The following is an 11,443-nucleotide window of genomic DNA, read 5'->3' as shown; positions in this document are numbered from 1 at the left end:
TGTGATGTTACAGCCTTATTCCAAAATGGATTAAATTCATTTTTTTTCCTCAGAATTCTACACACAACACCCCATAATGACAACATGAAAAAAGTTTACTTGAGGTTTTTGCAAATTTATTAAAAATAAAAAAATTGAGAAAGCACATGTACATAAGTATTCACAGCCTTTGCTATGAAGCTCAAAATTGAGCTCAGGTGCATCCTGTTTCCCCTGATCATCCTTGAGATGTTTCTGCAGCTTCATTGGAGTCCACCTGTGGTAAATTCAGTTGACTGGACATGATTTGGAAAGGCACACACCTGTCTATAGAAGGTCCCACAGTTGACAGTTCATGTCAGAGCACAAACCAAGCATGAAGTCAAAGGAATTGTCTGTAGACCTCCGAGACAGGATTGTCTCCAGGCACAAATCTGGGGAAGGTTACAGAAAACTTTTGCTGCTTTGAAGGTCCCAATGAGCACAGTGGCCTCCATCATCCGTAAGTGGAAGAAGTTCGAAACCACCAGGACTCTTCCTAGAGCTGGGCGGCCATCTAAACTGAGCGATCGGGGGAGAAGGGCCTTAGTCAAAGAGGTGACCAAGAACCCGATGGTCACTCTGTCAGAGCTCCAGAGGTCCTCTGAGGAGAGAGGAGAACCTTCCAGAAGGATAACCATCTCTGCAGCAATCCACCAATCAGGCCTGTATGGTAGAGTGGCCAAACGGAAGCCACTCCTTAGTAAAAGGCACATGGCAGCCCGCCTGGAGTTTGCCAAAAGGCACCTGAAGGACTCTCAGACCATGAGAAAGAAAATTCTCTGGTCTGATGAGACAAAGATTGAACTCTTTGGTGTGAATGCCAGGCATCACGTTTGGAGGAAACCAGGCACCAATACCATCCCTACAGTGAAGCATGGTGGTGGCAGCATCATGCTGTGGGGATGTTTTTCAGCGGCAGGGACTGGGAGACTAGTCAGGATAAAGGGAAAGATGACTGCAGCAATGTACAGAGACATCCTGGATGAAAACCTGCTCCAGAGCGCTCTTGACCTCAGACTGGGGCGATGGTTCATCTTTCAGCAGGACAACGACCCTAAGCATACAGCCAAGATATCAAAGGAGTGGCTTCAGGACAACTCTGTGAATGTCCTTGAGTGGCCCAGCCAGAGCCCAGACTTGAATCTGATTGAACATCTCTGGAGAGATCTTAAAATGGCTGTGCACCGACGCTTCCCATCCAACCTGATGGAGCTTGAGAGGTGCTGCAAAGAGGAATGGGCCAAACTGGCCAAGGATAGGTGTGCCAAGCTTGTGGCATCATATTCAACAAGACTTGAGGCTGGAATTGCCGCCAAAGGTGCATCGACAAAGTATTGAGCAAAGGCTGTGAATACTTATGGACATGGGATTTCTCAGTTTTTTTATTTTTAATAAATTTGCAAAAATCTCAAGTAAACTTTTTTCACGTTGTCATTATGGGGTGTTGTGTGTAGAATTCTGAGGAAAAAAATGAATTTAATCCATTTTTGAATAAGGCTGTAACATAACAAAATGTGGAAAAAGTGATGCGCTGTGAATACTTTCCGGATGCACTGTAAGGTGAAACGTAAGTCACAAAACAAGCCAAGGTCAATGCTGTGAAAATGCTTTACTTTTTAGTTGCAGCCAAATGACAAAATCAAGTAACATTCAAAATACTGTTAGGCAAACATTCTAAAGCCAGGAAGAATGAAAAAATAATTTAGGTTTTAATCCACAATCTCTGAAAACCATGTAGTTCATAATGCTGACCTTTATATTGTCACAGTGCTGATGCCATGCACAGCACACTGTCGGTCATCTGAGCTTAGTAATGCTAACAAAATGGTATCACAAAAGATGTTTTGTTTAAATATTTTTTAACTATTTAGCAATTCATTTAGCATAGAAGAAATCTTAAATATGGATTCTCTAAATAACAAGATTTCAAATAGAGAACATTAAATTAATAAAAAAAATAAAGAAAGACAGAATCCTAGCACCATTCTTCTGGTACTGCAGCAAAAACTGGGTCACTGCAACCCCAAAATTGACTCCAGCATGGGCTTTAAAACTGGGCACACCCAACGGTATTCCATGTCTATAGTTGGAAGGTGGGCTGGGACAAGGGCTCTGCAGGATGGAAGAGGCAGAGTCAGGATAAAGGTGAGAAAGAGAGTGCATTGGTACTTGGTAGGAGGGCAAAAGTGGGTGAGCCAGTCCATCAGATAGGAAAGGACTCGAGACCTGAAAAGGAAGGCCTGGAGAAGCTAAAGATTTTTTTTGTTTAATTCCTGTTACTGTATGCTTACTTCATTAATTTCTGTTATGCTGCTGTTTATTTGATTTTATATCTGGAATTTATATTATATCTTGTGTCTTTCTGGTGCTATTTTATTTTCCTTATAGGCTCAGCAATGTTGTTTAGGGGTCATTATGGCAAACAGTGCTAGATGTGCAGAAGTGAATGTGCAAAGATGAGGCCATTTGATTTCTGGATCTTCCAAGATCACAGATAAACAAAGAGCGGTGAGTGTTACATAGTTTCCATTCTCCGGTCACTAGATCCCTGGTGCCAATTCTTTCAAATATGACTTTTGGTTCTGATTTTTGGCTTATAAGAAAGATAGCATAGGCTGCTGGTTACAGAATCAGGCTTTCCTTTTTACTGCTGATGGGTAGAGAACTCATAATGAGAGGCGTAACCAAAGCATACTGCACATGAAAAGAGTGAAAGAAGACAGAGCGTGGCTTGGCATGACATGCTGTAGCTTCATTACTGATACATATTGAAGGGTTCAGGCACTTAATACTGTACATTGCTTTGAGTTCTCCATCAAACTATTAACTGCCCCATGCAAAAAAAAAAAAAAAAAAAAAACCTTTGTCAAACATGATAAGATTCTCCATACTTGGAAACATTGCCAGCTTAGAGTTCACCATGAATAAGACAGGGCTGATATACCCCAGCTCCTTTGGACTTCCTCTGTGCAGGAAGGACAACTGAGGTATCCCTAATATGTATGACCTCCAACAAGCAGTCATGATCTTTTGAGTGTTCATGTGCACTTTCAGCTGCCCTGTGTAAGGTGAGCCCAGTAAGTGTCCATTTTCTCTGTAGTCCACTGTATTGCACAAGTATGTCGAGGCTGTCTTTTCTAGTCAGGATTAATGCCTGGTATATGCCTCTCCCTCTAAGGTCCCTCAATGTGCTCACAGTCTCTGGGCTCTATTGACACAAACAAGTCCAAGTTTTCGCTAGTTGAGAACCATGATAGTGTATAACTTACTGTATGAGCAGCCTGGTCAGGGCATACCGTACTCTCTGAAATTGCCATTGTCAGGGAATATTTATTTGGTCTGCTGTTCCTGCTCACAATCTAGAGGTTCTGGATTCTCTGAGTTCTTTCTTTCAGAACAGTTCCAACCACCTCGGATCTATCAGGGGTACCTTCTAGAATCTAGATGGGAGATACTGACCATGACACATTGCGTTTCCCACTACTCCTAAAGTCCTTTATCCAGGTCAGATTCCTTAGATATACTCTCACCTTCTAAACTTCACATCCTAGATGTGTCTCCTCATCCGTTTAAACACACCTGTCCAAAGTGGTCATGAGAGATGTCCTGCGTCCCTCTTAAGCTGCACTGCCCAAGCCTGCTCGATCAAGTCGCTCTGTCGTTGTGAGGTGCACCAGCCGCGACACATCTGACATCTGAAGTCAGTTGCCCAAGACTGACCTGCGGGGTGTCCCCGCACGTACGCGCGAGCGCGCGCCCGCCCCTTTAAGGATGTCGCAGGCCTCCTCCGCGCAGCCGACCCTTTCATTTGTCGACGGTGCGGTTTGCAGCGGATGAGCTCATGTAATTTGTTCTGATAAGAGGCAGAGCCAACAACTCATCTCGGCTGCGCGTGTCGCGTCCTCCGAGAGTTCTCCGGAATAAACATCCATTTCTTTTTTTCCTCTCTCCGCCGGAATGGATGGCCGGCCCTGCGGGAGCGACATGAAGGAGCGGGGCATCTCACTGTAGCCAGACGCAGATAGTCGGCTGCCGCTGCTCGGCGATTGTTCTTGACATTGTGGTGCAGCCGTCAGCGTTCAAAACGGACGGGCCGGTGGAGCACAGGGCTAAAAACCGGGGCAACATGCGTGACAGGGACTTCGTGCCCAGCATGGAGAGGGGCAAACCGGCCACTTACACTGGGGACAAAAAGGCAAAGATGGCTGCGAAGACCAACAAGAAATGGGTGAGACTGGCTACCGTATTCGCCTATGTGCTCTCCGTTTCGCTGGCTGCCATAATCCTGGCCATTTACTACAGCCTCATCTGGAAGCCGGTCAGGTCACAACAGGACAACGTCGGTGACAACACGGGGGTAACGGTGGCCCCCAATGGTACGGAGGCGAATGCGACCTTCACCGAAGTAGAGCTGCTGCCGTCGGGAAACAGCACTGATGCTACCACGGGCACAGTGGCAGTGGAGCAGCCCATCAGGACAGTGACAGCCGCGGCACAGCAGGCTGACGGACACGGGGTTACCCCCAGCACGCTAAAGAAGAGCAGTCTGTCATCCCCAGGTGGCAGAGAGGATGAGTCGGGGTCAGGAGGGAGAACTGTGACTCCTGCTTAGCCCGGCACCAGACCCCAGCACGCTTTCAGTTAGATGGCATGGGCACAACGCCCCAACGAGCCTCGCATGTACCCCAGTTTGGGGCGAGGGACTGCCGCACGCGAAAAAGAAATGCTATTTTTGTAAACGAACTTTATTAACTCGAAAGATATATCAATACATGCGTATAGGATGCTACAGTTTATTTTAATTTCTTATACAGTATAATTAACCAGGATTCCACAGGAACCCCTTGTTGCGTTAACCTCAGGTATGTGCATAGAGAAATAAATACTAATAAACCACAATGTACGATACAGAGTCGATGTGCTCTTTCTGCACACTGCAGCAGATTACCCTGCAGCGGTGGCTTATGACTGTCACTGTCCTGTGGTCTTGTATGTTGTTGTATGGTGTATATGCTTCACCCAGGATGCATGTTTAATATGAATGTATGCAAACCACATTATTGATTAGATTTTATTAAACGGAGCGAAGTGTTAAGTCACTCTTACAAAGTGTTAAAGTGGAGAGCATTGTTTCAGGGCTCACCATTTAAGGGCCACTCTGTTTTTACCATATATATGAGACATTTTGGTTTCCTTTTTACAGCCCATGTTAATACTGTCTTGTTGAGGGGGAACTGATTCTGGCCAGAGTAAAACAACTGTGGGTGGGTATACGAGTCTGGACTGACATCCCTTCTTCAGCTGAATCCTGCCATAAACATTCTGCTGCTGAAAGAGGCTCCAGCTCGTCATGGCCATGAACTGGAGATGCTGGCTTAAAAATCGAAGGATTTACATTTATATTGACATTGATTTTGTAAGGTCATTGATTACTGAGTTTAGGTAGAGGAGAGAGGCACACATATTTAATGATAGCTAGCATTCACACAGTATCACCTCTCAGACAGGAAACAGACCTACTTCAGGTCAGTAAGTGCAGACTCCATCGTGCTGCTCGTGTGTCCTGCTCCAGACATGCCTTCAACGTCAGTGGCACATATACTTCTGCCATTGCAATAAAACAAATACGAGATGCACTCACAAAAACATCTGTGTTTAGGCTGCCTCACACTTTGCATTTTATTTGAAAAAGTGACAAACGCTGTATTGTAATTTTACATACATCATATTTCTAGAGAACGTTTGATGGGAATTCTGTGTTTGTAAAGAAAAATATAGCTGTAATGGGAATACAACTAAAAATAAGACTTTCAAATTGTATTCTTAAGGTTCCTATATAAAGTATACACATATAAAAAGTAAATTATAAACAGACTGTTTGTGCAGGTTGAGTGTGTGTATATTCATCTGTATATTTATATACAGACAATGTGTATATATAATGTGTGTGTGTGTGTACATTTCATTCACAGCAAGTTTACACACATTATACAAATGGCACAATTTATAACATGTACAGCAACATAAATCAGTCAAGATGCATACGGTATGGGTGACATTTTATGGGAAAATTGAATTTGGAAAGTTATTTGTAATTTTACATACATTTTAAGTAAATGTTCATAGTTCACAACAAATGCTACATGAACATACCATATATACTAATTATACAACTGTAAAAAATGTAAACTTTAAAACACTAATAGAGTAACTGTAACACTGGCAGAAATATGTATATGCTTAAAAAGTGGCTTGAGTGAACAAAAACAATATCTTAATATGAATGCATTGAAGCAAGTGCTGGTAATAAGTATGTGTTTATTCATTTAACATTAATGGTTATTATATTATATAGGCCCTTTCACATCTGTCTAATGTCTAGAGTTCATTTTTATCTGTTATAAAGAACATTATCTATCTGTCTGCTATATAGTGTCTTTCACATCTATTATATAGTACCTGTCATATCTATCATATAGTGCCTTTCCTATCTATCTACAACAACAACATTTATTTATATAGCACATTTTCATACAAAAAGTAGCTCAAAGTGCTTTACATAATGAAGAGAAGAAAAATAAAAGACAAAATAAGAAATTAAAATAAGACAACATTAGTTAACATAGAAAGGAGTAAGGTCCGATGGCCAGGGTGGACAGAAAAAACAATCTATCTATCTATCTATCTCAGTGCATTATCTATCTATTATATAGTGCCTTTCATATCTGTCTAGCTATCTATTATATAGTGCCTTTCATATATGTCTATCTGTTATAAAGTGCCTTACAATTCTATCTATAATGTAGTGCCTTTCACATCTAAATAGCTATTCAAGTTTCTATATTACACAGATGTGAAAGGAAAACTAATAGGAAATAAGGATAGAAATATACTGAAAATTCGTCTAACCGTATTCTACTTTTGGTAGCCTGTGTGAGTTTCATATATATATATATATATATATATATATATATAATCATATATATATAAAATCAATCATATTTATATGGTACATGCATAAAGTTTACCTATGAAAAGAGACTGCAGTTTAAAACAAAATACAAGCCTAAAGCAGTGAGGGTTTATGCTGAAGAAGTGAAGCTTTTATGTGTTAAAAGAGTTATGGCATCAATTTCTTTTGTCTAGTACATGGTACATTGCCTGCAGTAAGCACAGTTTAAAATAAAGCAAATATTAGTGTATATATATATATATATATATAATATATATATATATAAAAGAAAAAATATGCTTAAAAAATACTAGTAATAGTAAAGTCTTTAATAATCCCAGTTGTTCAAAGCAGCACCCTGGGGACCTTCATGTTCTGACGTGACAATTGTCTCGGTCACATTACACTAATAATAATCAATGAGCTTTATGGCCAGTTCTTCTCAAAGCTTTTTCTTTTACTGTGTGTGTGATGGAAGAGTACAGATGGAGGGCTGGTCTACAAAAACAAATACATACATCTGTTCAGGTGGAGCAGTAAACAGTTTTTTCACACTTGCTATAAAGCAAATATTGTTGAACAGATTTAGGGCCATCATATTTACTAAGTAAGGATGTTTTCACATACAGTATCTGTAAGAACCACATAGCCCAAAAAAAATCACAAGGGCAGAACCAGAAATAAAGACATCTTTTCAAGTTTCCTAAATAACAATCGGCAGCTTTTCATGGCAATTATGCATAAGAGATACACGTCAAGTGAGAATCGAGAGGAGTGGACTGAGAGAACAAGCCGAGCTTTAATATTCACAGCAGGATATTTGTCAGCCAACATCTTTTTTTTTTTTTTTTGATTCATGCCAACAGTTGATAGTATTAATAATGATAAGTTTGAAGAGGAAGTTCTAGTCAAGGGAAACAACATTTCCTTTACCACGTGAAAATCTTAAAAGTTAATTTTGATCACTTTAATTTGGCAAATCTAATTTATCAATATTAAACTGCTTTTGCCTTTACTGCAAGAAGTAAAAGCTTCCTGTTGCCAGAGTAGACAGTCGCAGGCCCTGGATGTGGTGGTCTGATTAGAAATTAGATTTTCTGATTATAGTGAAGTAAAAGCATGCTAATAGTCTTTTTTTTTTTTTGCGGCATAATGTTTTAAGTGTAACCTGTAATATATCAAAGAGAGAAGGAGGGGGCTGGGGCTAAAGCACCATTTTAATTTGAAAGCTTGCCAGCTGCCAAACTATCTGTTACATATGCATGTGATGAGAGAAGGCCAGACATACAGAAGAGTGGGATCATCAGTGTGCTTTTGAACTAAACATAACGTTAATGTTGACATACAGAACATCTTGTTAGTTAGACAGTTACACTTGAGACCGAGTTTAACTGACTAGTTAGTTAGGCTGAGAACTGAAATAGCAATATAAATGTAGTCATCCCCCGATCCAGCCTCAGTCTTTTCCTTTAGTTTATTCACAATTGTCCTTCATTGGGCCCACATGGCTTACCCCTGTTTTCATGACTTGCTGCCCGTACCACTTCAGATAGATAGACAGATAGATGGATAGATAGATTGATCAATCTTTATTGTCATTGTCACTTTTACAAAGGAACAATGAAATTGAAGGTGCAGTCGACTCAGTGGGAGGCATAAGAGTTAAAAAGACAAGAAGAGAGAAAATAACAACAAACCCAGGCAGGGTGGAAAAACCAAACTCTGAGTCGGAGAGCACACAGCCGCAGCATCTAAGCGCGCCACCATTGTCATGTATAAGCTTCTTTCCTGCATTTTCTTTTAAGATTTCCCCAACTTTAACTGATTCTCTTATTCCTGATCTTATCCAGCTCTGTTACTTCACACATCCATTTCCATATCCTCCTTCCTGTAGCACCCCATTTCCTTTCATGTCCCATTTTAACTGCTCAGGTGTCTGATCCACACAGCAATGCTGGTCTGTCCAGTTTTATACACTTTACCCTTCACACTTGAACTGATGGTTTGGACATGCGACACTCCTGATTCCCTTTTCCATCTTCCAGTAAGTTTTTACTGATTGATCATAGACAGAATTTTAATCCCTTGCACTTTGTTATCCTCCTCAGAAATTAATATCTGGCTAAGCCTTCTGGGTAATATCTGCAAAGCACCTTGGGATGTTGCTTGGTTAAATGCCCATTCATTCATCTTCGGTACCCACTTAGTTCAATGAACTGTCACAGAGGCTCCCTCAAGGGTCTCGGGGTCAGTGTGGTGTAATGATTACGTCAGAGGACCCTAAGCCCCGAGCGAGGGTACTTAACCTCCCTGTTTGCCATTTGTAAAAACAAAAACAGTAAACAGTGGTGATATATTCTGATCTTTTAAGGGGCCTTGAATTGAAGAATTACTTAGATATATAAAAATACTTAAGAAGTCAACCAAACCTGGCCAGTGCTCACTTTGTAGAAGTAACATAATAACCTCATAATGCGTTTGTGATTTTAAAAGAAAATCTCAGCTACGTACAGTAAATTAATGTTTTGTGTTGTGTGTAGCATTTGTAACCAAATGTGAATCATAACAAGATTTTGTTTTAAGCACAAAACCCAATTTAGCAGGCCACCTTGGAACAGTTAGATGCATTCATTTAGCTGATAGTGTCTGTAAACAATACTAAATTAAAATAAAGGGGTTCTGCTCGGGGCTCCACACAGCTCCTGGATTCTGGGTAACAAATCCTGGGCCTTTGGCTAGCTGTCTGTGTGGAGCTTCCTTGCGCTACCCCTTGTCTGTTTGAGGTTAATTGGAGAGTCTGATTGTGTGTTTGCCTTTACCCCATGATGCAGTGGTGTGCCGTCCAGATTTATGCCTGACAGTAGGCTTCAGCCAATCACAGCCCTGATTTAAATGAGTTAAACTGTAAAAATGTAGATATGCGTTTTTAATGACACAGAGTCTCAAATGATACGCATTTATTAAAACATGCAGGCATTTGTCTTCTCCAGCAGCAATCAAAACACTTCCTAATGGTGTCCATCACACTCACCTGCTTTGTGTGTATAGGATGGCTTGAAATACTCAGCTTTCAAGTCAAGTCAAGTCAAGTTGGGGAGCCTGCACTGGTACAGCTTGTTGCCACATCCACTACACAATGAAACAAATCAGGATCCCGGTTCGCAACTCCCCAGGCAGACATGCGGTCCAGTCCCACCCTCCAGAAATGACCCTCTATCTGGCGCAGCCAGGTGTTACGTGGGCAACCCTTCGGTCTGGTCCAGCCACTTGGGTCCCGAACAATGAGGATGTTACGAGCCGGATCACCCTCGAGGAAACGCGCCACATGGCCGTAGTGCTGTAACTGACGCTCCCTCACAATGCAGGTACTGTGCCTCATTCGGGACTCCATGAGCAACACAAAGTCAAACCAATGGTACCCAAGGATTTTCCGGAGAGACACACATGAAGGAGTCCAGTCTTCGTCTCAGGTCACTGGATACCGTCCATGTTTCACAACCATATAGCAAGACAGGAAGCACCAGGACTCTAAAGACTTGGACCTTTGTCCTTTTACAGAGATATCTTGAGCACCACACACCCCTTTCCAGCGACCTCATGACCCTCCATGCTCTCCCAATCTGTCTACTGACTTCATAGGAAGAGTCACCAGAGACATGAATGTCACTGCCAAGGTAAGGTCGACACTCTCTCCACAGACAGACACACTGCTGATGGCCGTGCCCAAGAGGTCATTAAAGACCTGGATGTTGGTTTTTATCAGGACACTCGCAAGCCCAGACACTCAGACTCCTCACTCAGTCTCTCGAGAGCCCCGATCTGAGCCTCCATTGACTCTGAGAAGATCACAGCATCTTCAGCAAAGTCACGATACATGAATCTTTCTTCACCAACAGATGCCCCACCCTGCCCAACACCCAGTCCATGCTAACACTGAACAGAGTAGGAGCAGAACACACCGCTGATAAACCCCAGAATAAACTGGGAAAAACGCAGAGGTCCTGCCTCCACTCTGCACAGCACTCACAGTACCAGTGTATAGGCCGGCCATGATATCCAGCAACCTTGAGGGGATCCCGCGAACCCTCAGGATGTCCCACAGGACAGCTCGATCAACTGAGTCAAACGCTTTATGAAAATCGACAAAGGCTGCAAAGAAACTCTGCCGATATTCACGTTTGTGCTCCATGAGAACCCTCAGTGCCAGGATGCAGTCGATGGTAAACTTCTTGGGTGTAAAACCAGACTGCTCCAGTTGCTGGTAAGTGAGCAAGTGATCACGGATCCTATTGAGGACGTCCCTAGTAAGGACCTTACCCAGCACCAGGAGCAGTGTTATCCCCCTGTAGTTGCTGCAATCCAGGCGATCACCCTTCCCTTTCCAGATAGGGCGACAAGTCCCGTTTTCCAGTCAGTTGGGATGATGCCAGTCTCCCAAATGGAAGCAAAGATTGCTTGCAATGCCAGGAG

At 42.1% G+C, this 11,443-nt stretch overlaps 1 protein-coding gene across 1 annotated transcript; it reads left to right on the top strand.

The window, feature by feature from the left end:
* Positions 1-3,795: 3,795 nt before the first annotated feature.
* Positions 3,796-4,929, top strand: LOC127526013 (putative transmembrane protein INAFM2). Its single transcript, XM_051919838.1, has one exon. It carries the CDS (start codon positions 4,148-4,150, stop codon positions 4,631-4,633), a length of 486 nt encoding a protein of 161 aa, XP_051775798.1. The 5' UTR covers positions 3,796-4,147; the 3' UTR covers positions 4,634-4,929.
* Positions 4,930-11,443: the final 6,514 nt, after the last annotated feature.

This window comes from Erpetoichthys calabaricus, chromosome 16 (genome assembly GCF_900747795.2).
Source record: "Erpetoichthys calabaricus chromosome 16, fErpCal1.3, whole genome shotgun sequence".
NCBI lineage: Eukaryota > Metazoa > Chordata > Cladistia > Polypteriformes > Polypteridae > Erpetoichthys > Erpetoichthys calabaricus.
The sequence above is the reverse complement of the archived record's forward strand: the minus strand, read 5'-3'. Positions and strand labels throughout refer to the sequence as shown.

Excerpts from the sequence above, each read along its gene's own strand:
- LOC127526013 (XM_051919838.1), top strand. The coding sequence starts at position 4,148 with ATGCGTGACAGGGACTTCGTGCCCAGCATGGAGAGGGGCAAACCGGCC.